The sequence below is a fragment of the Caloenas nicobarica genome, chromosome 23, assembly GCF_036013445.1.
Source record: "Caloenas nicobarica isolate bCalNic1 chromosome 23, bCalNic1.hap1, whole genome shotgun sequence".
NCBI classification, from domain to species: domain Eukaryota; kingdom Metazoa; phylum Chordata; class Aves; order Columbiformes; family Columbidae; genus Caloenas; species Caloenas nicobarica.
Window position 1 is genome coordinate 5717817 of NC_088267.1, and position 15395 is coordinate 5733211.

General features: G+C 48.2%; 2 protein-coding genes across 5 annotated transcripts; both read left to right on the top strand.

The window, feature by feature from the left end:
* The first annotated feature begins 1386 nt into the window (after positions 1 to 1386).
* On the top strand, positions 1387 to 11003 carry CEP85 (centrosomal protein 85). 4 transcript variants are annotated; one of them, XM_065650423.1, is made up of 13 exons: positions 1387 to 1458; positions 2088 to 2240; positions 4411 to 5135; positions 5763 to 5896; positions 6752 to 6869; positions 7266 to 7451; positions 7818 to 7970; positions 8223 to 8377; positions 8891 to 9011; positions 9460 to 9510; positions 9596 to 9703; positions 10332 to 10560; positions 10834 to 11003. In XM_065650423.1, the coding sequence occupies exons 1-13, from the start codon at positions 1395 to 1397 to the stop codon at positions 10995 to 10997; spliced, it is 2361 nt and encodes a 786-aa protein (XP_065506495.1). In that variant the 5' UTR covers positions 1387 to 1394; the 3' UTR covers positions 10998 to 11003. The 4 variants fall into 4 exon arrangements, with proteins under 4 accessions (XP_065506495.1, XP_065506497.1, XP_065506496.1 ...); XM_065650425.1 differs by lacking the exons at positions 1387 to 1458; positions 2088 to 2240 and adding an exon at positions 3792 to 3857; XM_065650424.1 differs by lacking the exons at positions 1387 to 1458; positions 2088 to 2240 and adding an exon at positions 3864 to 4067.
* Positions 11004 to 12737: 1734 nt separating this feature from the next.
* Positions 12738 to 15098, top strand: SH3BGRL3 (SH3 domain binding glutamate rich protein like 3). The gene is made up of 3 exons (XM_065650427.1): positions 12738 to 13280; positions 13647 to 13814; positions 14171 to 15098. The coding sequence occupies exons 1-3, from the start codon at positions 12738 to 12740 to the stop codon at positions 14234 to 14236; spliced, it is 777 nt and encodes a 258-aa protein (XP_065506499.1). The 3' UTR covers positions 14237 to 15098.
* Positions 15099 to 15395: the final 297 nt, after the last annotated feature.

Genomic DNA, 15395 nt, shown 5'->3' on the forward strand with positions numbered 1-15395 from the left:
CACTTTTCCCCTCAGGGACCGGCTCCCCACTTTTCTCCTCAGGGACAGGCCTCTTCTCCTCAGGATCCGGCTCCCCCTGTTCTCTCAGGGACCGGCCCCTCGGGGTCAGGCGGTTGGGCCCTCTCCTCTGGAGTCAACTGTCTTCCTTTCTCTCCTCCCTCCACCCAAATCACTCTCCATCCCGTTGTAGGGGTGAAGGGCCGCCCCCCACCCCCTGGCTTCGCATCACTCCGTGCACCGGCCCAGCTCCCCCGTCCCTCGGGTAAAACGCTGCTCTCCCTCTTTCCCCATGACCCCGCTCCCCCTTCCCGCCCCCTGTGCCCGGAGGGGGGTGGTTTGGGGGTGGTGTGGGTGCCCCCCGGGAGGGGAGGGGGGTGTTTGTGGGAGGGTGGTGCTGACTGAGGTGGGGGTGCTTTGGTTGCTTTATTTCAAGAGGCCGCATTTGAATTTCCCTGTTATAACGGCCTGGCTGTGGTGCTGGAGACTGAGATTTAAATTCAGGAATTTCTGAAACGTACCTGAATCGAACATAATGAGCACTTCGTTTAGCTAGAAGCATTTTGTTTCTTCACGAAGTGAAATGCTGCATCTGGTTCACTATCCTGTTGTATTCCCAATATTTATCCGATGTTGTAAAATCTCTATGTGTATGTTTTTTTAAGAATTGATGGTTTCTGCGAGCTCTTTGAATCAGTAAGCAAAAATTTGTAAGCACTGGCAATTTAAGATTTAATGTGTGACTGGTAGAGTGGAGAGAGGCCTCGAATTTCCACAGGGAAGCCTGAGAGCTGTAAATTATACTCACATCATCTGAAGCAGGAAATTCACTGTCTGAAGTACTCGGATAAGCAGATAAATTACACCAAAGCTCTGGATAGATAATGATTGCCATTTATGGAACAGCGAGGCTAAGTTTTGTGTGCCTGTATTTCTGCATGTGGTTGCTCAGTGACCTCTACAGATGGCAGAAACAAACTGGTTTAGAGTTAAGACTTTTAAAGGGAAATTTTTAGTCTCTACAGACATGAAGCCAGTGTGTAGGTGCCTGGTGATGGCTGCTCTATAAATAACTACGATGGGGATAACACATGCCCCAGTTGAAAGGCTGAACTGCTGCATACCTGGAGAATGCTGCAAGCAGGAACTCTTCTCATTTCTCAGGCATGAAGAAAACCTACAATAACTGCAAGGGGTTTTAAAGTATTGTCTCTGCTGCAGGGCTGAAACAGAGACACTCTTGGGAGAAGATGCTAATTAAATATGAAATACTGTGTTACTCTGAGTGAAGAGTAGCTGATGTTTGTGTACCCTTCGCTTGGTTAGTGAGAACAGAGTTTGGTTTATGCTGATTTAAAATAGGATTTTTATTTATTAATTGCCCTGTAGTTTGCTGGATGGATAAGATGGCTGCTCTTGAGAAGCACCTGGACCTGAGGCTCCAGCAGAACAATCCGTTGGGTAAGGACAGTCCTTTCTTTACAGCTACCGTGCTGGCGGATCCTGTTTCAGTTTCTCTGAGGAGACATGTGGCCCTCAGAAGAGTTCTCTACCAAAAGCTTTTTATTAAAAAAACCCACAATGTCTTATGCCTGCAACATAAAACAATTGCATGGGTATGCAAAGGTAGAGAATAACTTGATAATGAACCTCTCTCGAGTGATAACTGATAAACCTGGAAGAGTTCTTAACGGTTAATGCAAAAATATATGTTTAATTTAACCAGTTTTGCTGTTTGCCAGTGCTGTTGCTCTTTTTAGTCTGAGTACCAGAGTATCAGCTGGGTGTAATATCACCAAATGTACCAATGGGAGTATAATTTACTGCTTTTGTCTTCTGACTTCCATGACAAGATAGATTTTTCAGTCTCCTGTTGATATTATTTGGCGTCCCTGTGCTTGCTGCCATTTCCTTTTGCAAGAGATTTCTTTAGCAACGATACAGGGAGTCAAGCAAGGGTCAGTTCGGGTTTCGGTAGCATATGGAATTAGGTATGGCTAGGATGATTAGGTATAGCTTAATAAAGTATATTAAAAGGCTTTTCAGTCTGTTGGCTAAAGCATAAATATACTTGGTTTTTTTCTCTCCAGATTCCAGCACCAGTCAGAAGAGTAATCTCTCGGAGACTGATTGGAAAACACCGATGTTGTCTGTGAAGTTCCAGAGCCGGGTCAGCCGCTGTCCAAGTGTGGCCGACAGTGGGGACGGGGGCATCGGGACCTCCTGCTCAGACAGCACGGAAGGTGATGGGCAGAATGGGAACCCCCAGAAACAGCCAAAGACTTTAAGTTTTCTTAGAAGACTGACAAGCATTAAATAGCCCGATATCGCTGAACCCTAGAATGTGAAGCTTGGGGAGAGCAGGATCTGCAATGGTGTTTGGAGACTATTTCAAACTCAGTGCAAAGATGTACTCCCTGAAATATAACCACCTGATTAAGGGACTTGCTGTCTCTCTAACCTGGTTTGGTTATCTTCTAACTGTAGTGAGCATTTTTAACTGACTAAAAGAGCCACCTTGGTGATTTGCTGCTTAACATCGACCAACAAGTGATTTATTAGCAAGTCTTGTGTGATTTTTAAGAAATAATTTCTAGATGCCTCTAGAGACTTCAGATCAGTGCGCCTCTGCGTAAGCTTCCGCAGTTTCAGAGCTGTGTGTTTCTCACTGGACAATATGGCAGCCTTGCCCTCAGCTGAGGCACATTCTGTGAAATTGTTTGTCCCAGCAATCCTTTCCACCTGTATTTTCATCTTCACCTGGGAAAGTGGCATAAACCACTGTCGATTCACTGATTCTTCCTTCAGCAGCGAGGAAGTTTGTTCTTTAAAACAATGCACTTGATGCATTTATGTGTTTCACACGCTGCCATGAGGCTTTTGAATGAGCTATAGATCTTAATAATGTGTGAGTTGAAATGAAGGCTTTGGAGAAAGTCTGGCTTGTGGAAATACTGCTAGAAATATTACTGGAGCATGTTTAAGTGTCCCATTTATCCTCTCTCAGGATAATAAAGCATCCAGTTGCATGCTGAGGGCAGAGGAGAAAATGATGGCTCTTTGGAAATTGCCCTTCTGAGCGTTTGTCATGTTGTAGCCTTGTTTGCAAGAGCTGAGGCTGAGCTCATGTTCAGGACAGTACATTACTCAGAAATGTTGTTGTGACAACCCTTCGCACACCCAAGGAACCGATTGCAGCATCAACACGTGGCATGCTGGTCAGAGAACTCGAGTTCCTGAGAGTGATACTGGGGTATAAATTTAGGGGCTGTGAAAGGAAATCGTACTGTCCCTGCTCCCTTTGCCAAGGTGAATGTGCTTGCAGTGGCTCCGTAGCGTGGTGTTATCTGGAGTTCTGAGGTACAGCCAAGTCATGTCATGAGATTTTTCTCCCCCTGCTGCTCATTTTTGAGGAGAGGGTCTTGTGCCTTTATTGTGATAGCTTTCCTGCAGTTTGATGGCTTTTCCAGGATCTGTTTTAGGTCATATTCAAATTGTAACCTTTTACTCGTCCTTGTAGCAATGCTTTGAGGTTACAAACAGGTGGAAGGGTGACCTTGCAATCCTGATGTTGGTTTAAAGAAGCATCATGTGAGGATGAGCCTTTAGCCAAACCCATGAAGAAAACAAGTTTGTATCTGGGAAAAACAGGGAATCACTGCGATACACAATGTATCAGGACAAGGAGTGGGAACAAGCACTTCTCTGTTTGCCTTTCTCAGCTCTTGCTGTTGCTGTATTGAAATTTGAGAGTTGCTAAGAATAACCCTGTATGTCCACGTAGCCAGGTTTGGTGCCCGTCTGACAGGACAGGCTCACGTTGGGCTGCGTGCGCTGAACTCATTTCCTGTGGCAATAAGGTGAGAGCCATTACTTGAGCCTCTGGAAAAAGCTATTTTGCTGCAATGTTCTGGAGGAGTTGGAAGGTCAAATGCTCGGTGATCTGGTGCTCAGCTGTGTCTGAAGCTCATCATGGGCTCAGCGAAGGCTCCCGTTAGCTTTGGTTACGGGTCCGAGTTGCTGAGCTGTTGGACGGGCAGAACAGAATCAAGGTCTCAGTGTTCAGCTGAGTAAGTTTCAGCCTTTTTATTCAATTTAAAGGACTTGATTTCTAAACCTATAGAAAGATAACCTTATTGGTTTAAGATTATACTGGAGTAGCTTAAAAGCAAGGGATTAAAAATGTGTACTGAACTAAAATTGGATTCTTCCTGTGGTTTGTGGTGGTAAGAAAATATCAGCAGGTTCCTGAAACTTGTAATGAGGGGGAACATAGGTGTGCCTTAGGACATGTTCAGGGGGAAAAGAATCGGTTTTTATAATTCTTTTGGAAAGTTCACCAAAGGAGTGGCTGTTCATGTCAGAATATTTTCAGGATTATAATTAGAGCATCACTCTTCTTTTTTTCCCTAGACTTTTGCAATTCCAGTGACAGTTCCTCATTCCATCCCATCAAAACCCAAGTGACCATCCCAACAGCCCATGTTATGCCTTCTACGTTGGGTGCTTCACCCTCCAAGCCGTGCTCTGCGGGAGACCAGAGCTGTTTGCAGGGTACTTCAAACACTACGCTGCCAGGATCTGCTGCTGAACACTCAGGGCTCATGAGAAATGGAGATTTTAACACTGGGAAGTCATCTCAGGTGCCGCCCAGGGATCTCTTGCGTCCCTACAGGACTTCAGGGGGAAATGGTTTTGAGCCATCCTGGCATCCTGTTTCGGATCACGTGAGAGCTGAAGACACTTGGAAGTTTGACACCCCTGCCATTGAGCGTACTCTGAACCAGTCGCTCTTTCTGGATAGTTTGTGCACTGACCCTCTCCACAGGTTCCAGAAGTTCAATCCAAGCTCTGGGGCAGCTGATGCAGGAAAGGACCATTATAAGGTGCTACCAGAGAGCAGGCAAGCGGCCGGGGCAAACGGAGCCTGCGAGCCCCAGGACGGGACGTGGCCGAGTGGGAGCAGGCTGATGCCAACGGGACTCCAGGCCAACAGTTTCTTTTCCAAACCTGTAGCTCCTTCATCTCAAGCATGGATGCCAGAAGCATGCGCGCTACATCCGCATGAGAGGGTCTGTGAGCTCAGCGCTTGGAAACAACAGCTGGAGAAAGTGCGATTGCAAGTAGAGCAAATGCAGGTAGGGAGCTGCTTGTGGCAGTGTGTGAGTTTGAAACCCTTCCTGTCTCTTTAGTAATGAATCATCGTCCAAGACTTTTGAAGCTGGGGGAAAATGTCTCATTCTTGTCCCTGTCTTACACCCAAAGTCTCTTAATGATCTGTTTTTACAACGTGTGGTGTCACGGGTATCATTTGACACAGAGCAGCCCTGTATTGTGTTACCGCACTGCACGGTGGTTCAGATCAAGGGGTGAAATATCCTGTCTGCTACAAACTGTGAAGAAAAAGCATGCCAAGAAGTTCTGAACAGTTTCTAGAATAATTGTATTCTGTATCTAGACTTAGGAAACTTTTTTTTTACAAGATGCCTAAAACTTACTGAAGCTTATTAGATGGAAAGAGTTCGCCACCCACCAGCTGTACCCTAAGAGAGACAAATTATTTCTAGCGAGCTAGTACAGTGATCTAAAATTATTTGTTAATCTCCAGTTCTGCTTGGGCAAAGTTACTTGTTCTTGGACAGAGACTGAAATAGCTGTGCCCTGGCATGCAGATGAGCACACAGTGTGCAAAATAGCTCTAGCAATGTTGCAATTACCTCTGTGGAGCACAAACCTCTCCCTCCTTGACTTGTTTTATGTTTCAGTTACAAAATGGAGGTGCATGCCACCACCCCCCCATGTATTCTCCTTCGCTGCCTACGCCTGATCCAGCTCAGTGGATCAATATCCTGAATTCCAATGAAAACCTGCTCAAGGAGAAAGAGCTTCTTATTGACAGGTGAGAGTTTGATACCAACATGTGGTTTAAGGACTCCAGTACATTTCCTTTTGGAAATTGAGAGTTTTGAAAATACTGAGGAAAGCTCCTATCTCAGAGTCCCTTTTACCTGATTGAGCTTTTTCTGTTGCAATGAACAACACTTTGAGAACAGCCTGTTTTTTCATGAGTTCTCCTGCCCTTCCTCTTGGAAGTAGGACGGTGATACTGAAGAGTTCTAATAAATTTTGGTTACATTTTTCTGGGGTTTATAAGGCATAAAGATTTATCTTTACATCACAATTATCTGGAATGTCAGAACTACTGCCTTTTTGCTTTCTGGGAGCTTTTTGAAGTCTGTATTTTAAATTTGTTCTTTGGGAGTTTGGGCTGGCAAAAAGACTTCTCACACCTAACACTAGTGGTCCATAAGCTTTTCAAAAAAAGTAAGTCCTAATGAAAACTACCTTCAGCATTTGGATGTAAATACTTTTTCTGCTTGCTTGTTTTGAGTTTTCTGTCTGTCCATTTTATTCATAAGCTCCACAGCCAAGCTGGATTCTCCAAAGCATGTAAGGCTTGCTGTTTTATGTATAATCATTGTTGACGGGGAGGCTTTGAAGAGAGGAGAGGAAAGAAAAGTTAATACCAGTTATAGAGAAAGTTGAAATAAGTATCTTTCAGATTGTTTCTCTGCAGGCTAGCTCTGAGTTGCAGAGTTGTTTTTCTATTCTGTTTGTCACTGTATGGAGCATTAGAGTCACGGTGGCACTGGTTTTTTTGTATTTCTCTCTACCATTGAGAATAGGGTGTATGTTTGAGAACAGTGTATTATCTGTTGGTTTTTGGGGTTGTGTTTGGTTTTTTTTTTTCCAGACAAAGACAACACATATCCCAGTTGGAGCAGAAGGTCCGGGAAAGTGAACTGCAAGTTCACAGTGCCATGCTCGGCTGTCCCGCACCCTACGGAGATGTCTACATGTTGAGAATGCAGGTAATGAGGTACAAGAGGGTGTCAGTAAGAAATATATATTGAATCCAATGGACCTACCACTTCTCATGAGGTGTTTCCAAAGGAGGAGGTCTATGCAGAGTAAAACTGTCCCTTGTGTGAGGTCCCAGTTACCTGTCACTTCCGAGATCTTCTGTGACTCTTGAGATTTCAAGCCCTGAATTAGTACAGTTTGTTTGGAAGCTGTGCTAGCAATACAAACACCTGACAGCACTGACAAGTGCTATTTCAGATACTGCAGTATATCCAATGGGGTGAGTGATGTTTGGGACCTAGGGCTGAGAACACAGGTCTGAGACAGTGTAGCTGCCTCGTGCCCGTTTGTAACTGACCGTTAGCTCCAACAGGCAGAATTTACTGGCTGTCCATTTTTTGCAGGAGCTGCAGCGGGAGAATACGTTTCTTCGAGCACAGTTCACAGAGAAGACTGAATCCCTCAGTAAGGAAAAGATTGAGCTGGAAAGAAAACTGGCTGCCGCAGAGGTGGATGCAAAGCTGATCCGGGAGTCACTAAAGGAAACTGTGCGGAAACATGCAGAGGAGTTAAAGAAACAGGAAGAAAGGGTATGATCCTTGTAGATACAGGAAGGTGTTTTTTCTTTGAGAAGCTAAAAGTCAGTGTAGTGCCTAGGGGAAGGTTCTCTGTGGCAATGTGTTATTGTCAATATTTTCTCGTCTCCTTGGAGAATTCTTTGGTTTATAAGCAAAAGCCCTTCTTTCTGCAGTTAGAAGTATTTCAGTACCTTTTTTTTTTTTTAACCAAAGAAGCAGCTTCTCTTTAGTTAAGCGAGCAGAAGTGCTGCAGAGTTAAGGTGATCTTGTATTTTGGTGTTGAGTGCTGTACAAAAAGGTAAATGGGATGGCATACAGAGGACTGAAGAATGGACAAGAAATTACATAAACTAAACTTGTGTATAACTGTGCCTGTAGGTAAAGGGAAGAGACAAACATATTAATAATCTTAAAAAGAAATGCCAGAAGGAATCTGAACAAAACAGAGAGAGACAGCAGAGAATTGAGACCCTGGAACGATACCTGGCTGACTTACCAACTCTTGAGGACCATCAGAAACAGAGTCAGAAGGTAAAACTTCCTCGGAGTTGTGATGATAACCCTTCAGAGACTTGCTCAGGTGGCTTTTCTACAGCTACAGATAATCCCCTGTGCAGCTGCTCAAGTAAAGTTGTGGTCTGGCCTTTTTGGAGGAGAAATGTTCTGAGCTGTAGCTGAGAATTGCCACATAGGTTGTAAAAATTGGCATTGCGAATGTAGTTGAAATGTGTGTGTGGTGAAAGCCCTGGGAGGTCTAGAGTCTTGTGATGGTCTTTGTTGCAGCTGAAGGAATCTGAACTGAAGAGTGCTGCTATGCAGGAAACAGTGCTGGCGCTGGAAACAGAGCTTGGAGATGTCCGGGCTGCTTTCAGGGAGCAAGAGATGCAGCTAGAAACCCAAAAACACAAGGAGCTGGAGCTGCTTTCCACTGTGCGCAGGTAAAAATTAGAATAAACTTCATCTTAGCACTGAAATAATCGCTGCACAAGAAGGGTGATGATTCAGCACAGCCGTTGTCCCACCTGTCAGAACCAGGTTACCGTGGATTTGTGGTGATGATGTGAGCACTCACCAAAACACCATATTCAGATTCTGCATGCCGAGAGTGGAGGGTGGGAGCAGAACCAGATGGCTGAAACAGGACCCTGTTTTGTCACCTGGTTTGTCTGTGTCCTCGGGTTATTGCTCTCAACTGTAACTCCTTGCAAATTGGACCTGTGTAATCTGTCATTATTGTGTCTCTGCAAATGTGCCGGTATTGTGGGTAGGGCTGTGTCCAGGATGAGCGACTCCCTCCTCCACAGCCCTGGCAGTTTGCAAGCTGGGATGCAAACAGGGCAAGACTGACACCTCATATGAAATATGAAAATCATTTTGCCTTGTCATATTGTTTAGTGAGGGGAAACACCCCAAATAAAGCTTGTTTTCCCATGGTGTTGTGCTAATTTCAGCTTGCAGGACAAGGTGCAGCAGTGTGTAAAGAATGCAGAGAGAGGACCCCCTGTGCAGGATGGGGAGAGACAGAAAATAGAAAATGACTCTCTGAAGAAAGAATGCGACTGTCTCAGGAAGGTAACACGCTGTCTCAGCTGGGAATCACACATTTTTCTTTCCACTGAGTCACACCAGGCACTAAAATGAGATTGGGTACTTTTGCTGTCATAGGCAGTCACAATTGCACTGAAGCAGCAGTTCTGGGAGTTCCAAACTGAGGGGTTTTAAAAGCTGTTCTTGCTGTGATAACCATGCAGTTCCACAGTAACACTGGAGAGAAGCTGCAGAATGCAGAAGAGGGGAGAGGAAAACCACAAGAATGCAACTTCTCCAGTCTGTTTTTAGCTGAAACTTCTAATGGTGCCTTTTATCAGGTGCCTTTCATCAGGGAATCTAAGTCCATTATGAACAGAGGCAGTGATTAAAGCAGTAAGTGGAGAGGGGATGCTGTCCTACTGAAGGAGAAATCCTGGTGGTATTACTGAGTCTGTGTGACCAGTTCTGATGTCTCTGCTTTTGATTCCAGATTGCGGACAAACAGCAGAAGACGATGGAGCAGTTGTCCTTGCAAGTAAAGGTGAGAGGTGACTGCAGAGGGACTTAGAATTGAGAATCTGCTGTGAAATGAGTTACACTTACTATTTTCCCATGGTCTGTTCCAGAACCTGGAAGAACAGGTGGCCCAGGAAGAGGGGACAAGCCAAGCTCTGAAGGAGGAAGCCATGAGAAGAGAAAATGCACTTCAGCAGCTCCGGACCGCTGTGAAAGAGGTCAGAGCGGGGGTGCTTAGAGTGCCAAAGCGTAGCGGCTGCATGAGCAATGGATTGTCTTTTAGCAAGGCCCTTAATTTGCAGTCAACAGCACCACCTCTCCTGCTTCCTGCTAGAGTCAGTTGCCCTTCAGTGCTCTGAAAGTTGTTCTCTGTTCAAAAGCAGGAGGAAAAAAGCAGTTTCTGCCCTGGGAACTTCAGTGGGGGCTGCGGGTTGTGGTGGAGGATGCCGAGCTTGCCAGCTGAGGGCAGCAAGGCAGCGAGCAGGAGTGGAAACTCCACTCTAGCCCTGGCTGAAGGGCAGGGCTGAGCCCCACTCTCAAGCCTAAAGGAAGCCGAGCACAATGGCAGCCCTCGAGGGAAGGGGTGGCCAGTGAGGGGGTGAGCAGCTGGTGCACAACCTCCTGGAAGCTTTTTTAATTTCTGTTGCATCTGAGCCAGGAAAGCTGAATGCTTGTGCCATGTAGGACTGACACTCGCTCATCTGCCAAGAGTCTGGAGGGCCTGATGTAAACCTGTTGCTTCTGCCCTCGGTGCTTCCCATCATCACGGAGCAGTTGTGTTATGTTGCTTTAAGTGTGCTAATTCTGTCCTGAGTGCCCACTAACCTGCTGTGTCTGTTTGCTCAGCTTTCCGTGCAGAACCAGGACCTCATTGAGAAGAACCTGACCCTTCAGGAACGGCTCCGGCAGGCAGAGCTAATGACCCAGCCGCTGCCTGCTGAGACAGCCCACCTGGCCCAGGAGCTGCACAGCGAGCTGGCCAGTTGTCTGCAGGATTTGCAGTCTGTCTACAGCATTGTCACTCAGAGGGCTCAGGGCAAGGATCCCAACCTCTCCCTGCTCCTGGGCATTCGCTGTAAGTATGCGGAGTGATGGCAGAGCAAACCCTTTCATTCTGCCACAGCACAGGAACTGAATAACTCACGTAGTATTGAAGGCTCTTGTCTTTCTGGGATTGTGAGCCTTCTTTCTGTGGTTTGCTAGCTCTAAAGGTGCATGCTGTAATCACTATATGTTAAGTAGTACCTCTATTGCAAATGTGCGTTGGTTTTTCTGGCTCGGTTGCAAATGTGTGTGTGCTCCTTGGTCAGAGTTGCATGTGAGTTAACTCCCTTCTCTGACTCTGCAGCCGTGCAGTACTCTGCCAAGGAGGAGGATGATTTGCTGAGCCCCGATGGACTTGGAAAGAAGCTGGTGGAGGTAAAACAGCTTCACAAAGAGGTGGAGGACTTAAGGACAGCAATATCTGACAGATATGCTCAGGACATGGGAGACAACTGCATCACCCAGTAAAGAACACTCCCCAAAGTAAGATGGGAAATGAAGACTTGAAACCCTCGGTCTTGAGCTCCTACAACCCAAAACCTATTCAGCACTTTACCATCCCTTTGCTCGGGTACAAGATGTGTGACTTAGCCAATCTGAGAAACTGGGGGGGGCTTGTTGCCAGAAGTGTTTAGCTGCTGACTGGAATCGTTCTGGGCTTTGGTGTCGGGCTTTGCAGTAGCTTTGATCTTGTGGAATGTGTTTATGCTGTGTTTGCTGGGAGCTGGTGTGGTCTCTGACGCTGGGAGATGAATTCTGAATTGCTTTCTAGGCATGTCAAATGCTGAACATGCAAATGTGACAGTTAAAACCATCACTAAAAGGAAATATATGCCCTGGTCTCTCTGATAAATTCTCTGTGCAGATCCTGTGTGACTAGTAAGACCAGAGGATTATCAGAGTGTTCAGGGGATATTTGTGGCCTTTGCAGGCAGGTGTGCCAGTTTTATACGGCTGCTAATTACATCAAGGTGCTACAGGCTCCTCAGGTGCTGTCTGCACAGCTCTGGCTTGGATTCTCATTAGCCATTTGTGGAGCAGGACCTGCTTTGCTCAGGTAAATGTAATCCAAGTCTTTCAGTAGCCAACAGGAGCTGGGGAATAAAGCAGCACTAAAAGAGACTCTGAAAACACTCCCCCTGGGCACTGCTACCCCCAGAAGCCTTAAGCTTTTTATGCCCCTGAAATAGCACCCTGAGCTTAAGATCTGAACTGTGGAGGAAGTGGAGTGATGCTGAAGTGCCTTAATGTGCTAGACAAACCTCCTGTCCCCACGCTGCTCCATGCCTAATGCATCTGCCGGCTGCTATTCCCTGCAGCAGCCCGTAGAGCCATCGCAGACAATCCTGGGGAGTTGGGAATGTCTGGAGCCCCTGCACCCTGGGGGACACCCCTGAACAGCACTCTGCTTGCTGCTTGACAGGGAAAAAGCCATTCTGGTCATGACATGGCACAGCTGGATCGGAGAGCTCCTCCTGACGCTGGGCTTTGTTTTATCCCAGCATTTTGTTCTCTAGGAGCTCTTTGCTCCTCTGCAAAATTAATGGGATTTCTAAATAAATCAGCATGGAAATGCAGTTCACTTTATCACAACCCTCCTTAACCTTAGTGGCAACTTTACAGTACTGGCTTGTGACAATGCTGTGGTGATGAGGATGGAACTTCTGGTTTTCAGCTTAAGAGCAAGATGTTAAGTCAGTTATAATGGGGGGAAAACACTGCTGAAAATTCTGCTGTTTGGTTGTTCTTGGTTCACGTTGGGGCCACAAGCCCTGGGTTTGAGAGAAATGCCTTTGTTATTCGTTTGTGTTAAAATTTAAGACCAAATCTGTTCTGTTCTTAGCGTTTGGCCACCATGGGTGACGGTGGCAACGAATTGCTTGGTTTGCTGTCCTGAACTACCCCTGCACAGCACGGGGAGGGAGTGCAGCAGCATCTGACCTGTTCTTTCCCATTGGGTGTTTTACATTTCTGGCTGTTTGTGTTCCCAGGCTGCTGATGCCATGTCCTGAGCTCAGTGTGGGCCAGGACTATTTCTTGAATTCCTTTGTCCTGGCTGCCAGGAGCTCTGGGCATTGGGGTGCAGAGCAGCGTCAGCTGTGACAGCTGGTTTGCACCATCCCCTTTCCCTGCGTTCTCCTGGGGTGCAGGATCTGGTTCCCCGATGATGTGTTTGGGACACATTTACCCTCTGACCCTGTCCCAGAAATGTCCCCTTGTCATCTTCCTCCTGCCAAAACGGCTGAGGTGGCGATCCTATCTGCTGTACCTGACTGCCGGTCGCCATGCAGGGCAAGTCTTGGGGCTTTCTTTACAGAGCACCCCGGGCAGGGGCAGCAGGACCACGTTCCCCCGTCCCACGTTTCCCGTCCCCCCGTGCAGGGCGGTTCCCGGTTCCCTCCGGTGCTGCGCGTCCCCCGGGCCGTTGGGCGCCGTGTGTTCCTACCAGCCTTTGTCTCCCCCATTGTTTGTACGGACTGTTTTGAGTATCAAATAAAGCCGCTCTGCTCCATCGTACGCAGCTCCCCGGTGCGGTGGGGGGTCCCGGGGCGGGGCTGCCCGGCCCCGCCGAGCCCGCATGCCCGGGCCCGCCGGTCCCATTGGTCGCCGCAGTCACATGCCGGGCGGTGGCGGGGCCGCCCGTTCCCTCCCTCCGCACCTCCCTCCGCCGGGCTGAGCGCAGGGAGCGGCCGCGATCGCAGCATGAGCACCCTCAAGGTCTACAGCACCTCGGTGACCGGATCCCGGGAGGTGAGCGGCGGCGGGGGGGGCTCCGGGCCCCGGCGGGGCAGGGCGGGGTGTCCCGGGGCTCCTCTTCCCTGGGGTGGGCGTCTCTTCTTTCCCGTGGAGCTGCGAAGCCCCCTCCTCCCCATCCCAAGTGTCCCTTCCCCTGCTCACACTGCATTATCCCCCTCTCACCCCGAATCCCCTCCGTGCTCGGTGTCCCCCCCCCACCACGCAGGGCCGAGCCCGGTGGCCAGGTGGGGTCTGGCCTGTGGCCCACAAGGAGTGGTTGCTCCGTGGGTGCTGTGCTGTGTGTGGCACACTGGGGTGTGTGCCTACCCTTTGGGCTCCTGTCCAGGCCCCCGTAACCAGCCTTTCCCATCCGGCTTCCAGATCAAATCCCAACAGAGCGAAGTAACTAGAATCCTCGATGGGAAAAACATCAAGTACGAGCTGGTGGATATCTCCCAGGACAACGCTCTCCGAGAGGAGATGAGGGCGAAGGCGGGCAACCCCAAAGCCATCCCGCCCCAGATTGTCAACGGAGACCACTACTGTGGGGTAAGGCTTGTGCTCTGCGCTGGGGGTGAGCACCACAGAAGGTGGGTGGTGGACAATAATCCCGTCCCTTTGGTTTTGCTACAAATGGTGTCAAAATGCCTTTCAAAAGGTATTTCTTGTGAGGCGCACAGATAGGGCGCTGCCAGGGTTAACAGTGGATTCTGAAAAATGGGATCCAGGCAGAGGGGCTTGAGATGACTGTGGGCAGTGGGGCTGTCCACACTTCGCCCTGTCATCCTCTCTGCGAGTGACGGTCACCCGTGCTGTGAACCAGTGTGGGCTGCGTGCTCAGGGGACCAGCGGGAGCGTACAGCTCGGTCTTGCCTTGCGAGTGACTGTGTGGCTTTTCTTTGCAGGATTATGAGCTCTTTGTGGAAGCAGTGGAGCAAAACACCCTGCAGGAGTTTCTGAAGCTGGCCTGAGCCCCGGGCTCCTTTCCCGTCCTGGACTCTACCTGCATTCCTGAGCACCCTCATCTCCAACCAATTTCACTCCCAGGTTGTCAGTGCTGTCCTGGCACCCCGACTTGTCATCCCATCACAGGGAAACCCATGACCAAAACTACTCATTGCAGCTGCCTACGATTCCATCCTGCCTAACCCTGATAATCATCTCAGAGGGATCCAAAGAAAGTCTGACGCTTGCTGCGCATGGCCTTTGAACAAAGCTGGGCCTGGCTCACACCGCAGCTTCCAGTGCCTCTGTAAACAGCAAAGCCTCTGGGGCCGTGCGAAGTGCAGCCGTCCGTCAGCCCTCTCCCCTGCAGGGAGAGCTTCTGCTTCAGGAGGGAAGGGCTTAGGGTTGCATGTTACTTCCCACTTCTCCCAGTTGCTGTTAAAATTGTACATCCTGCTGCCTCACTTTCTTTTTTCTTTTTTTTTTCATCTCAACTGCAGAGATTATGGCAACTAAGTTGATTTTTTTCTTTTTTTTTGTTTGTATTAATTTAATGCAAAAATACTGCACAAAGCTGGGGCCTGACCACCCACCGCAGAGGAGGCCAGGGCTGGGGACGAAGGCTGGTGTCACTCAACCGGCTGCTGGGGGGGAAGGATGGGTCTAGAAGTGGGACCAGCGCTGCTGCGCCTGCCCTCGATGCGGTGCCAGGGCTCCCTCGGGAGCGTTAATGGCTCAGGGCTGCTCCAGAACAGCTGATGCTCCAGCTGTCTTATCTTTCCTCCTTTGAGTTGAGCTTTTTGCAACCTGGACCAAGTGCATTTTGTTTTCCTGCCAAAAAGCAACTTTATAACCAGTGTTGTCTTCCGAGATGCTATTAAATGTTACTGTACCTTTCACATTGGTACTCGTGGATTTCTTTTAAATTTGGTTTTATTTTGACTACAGGTTTAACATCACCCTGTGTAATGATTCTGAGTCATTTCCAGCTCAGAGAAGCTGAGTCAGTTGTACTTGCTGCCGCAGCCTGACAGAAAGGTCTTAACACCTTAGATTGCTACCGTTAATCAAAGGCTCAGAGGACTAATCTGAATATCCTACAGCACAGTAGTGACAGGTACCTCTCTCGAGCATTCGTCTCCTCTGCATGTTAAGAACAGGACAGCTTCAGCCAGACACGTGAGC

Excerpts from the sequence above, each read along its gene's own strand:
- SH3BGRL3 (XM_065650427.1), top strand. The coding sequence starts at position 12,738 with ATGTCCCCTTGTCATCTTCCTCCTGCCAAAACGGCTGAGGTGGCGATC. Across the intron at positions 13,281-13,646 it reads CGGTGACCGGATCCCGGGAG|ATCAAATCCCAACAGAGCGA; the intron begins GTGAGCGGCGGC and ends TCCGGCTTCCAG. Across the intron at positions 13,815-14,170 it reads ACGGAGACCACTACTGTGGG|GATTATGAGCTCTTTGTGGA; the intron begins GTAAGGCTTGTG and ends TTTTCTTTGCAG.
- CEP85 (XM_065650423.1), top strand. The coding sequence starts at position 1,395 with ATGGATAAGATGGCTGCTCTTGAGAAGCACCTGGACCTGAGGCTCCAG. Across the intron at positions 1,459-2,087 it reads CCAGCAGAACAATCCGTTGG|ATTCCAGCACCAGTCAGAAG; the intron begins GTAAGGACAGTC and ends TTTTCTCTCCAG. Across the intron at positions 9,511-9,595 it reads AGTTGTCCTTGCAAGTAAAG|AACCTGGAAGAACAGGTGGC; the intron begins GTGAGAGGTGAC and ends GGTCTGTTCCAG.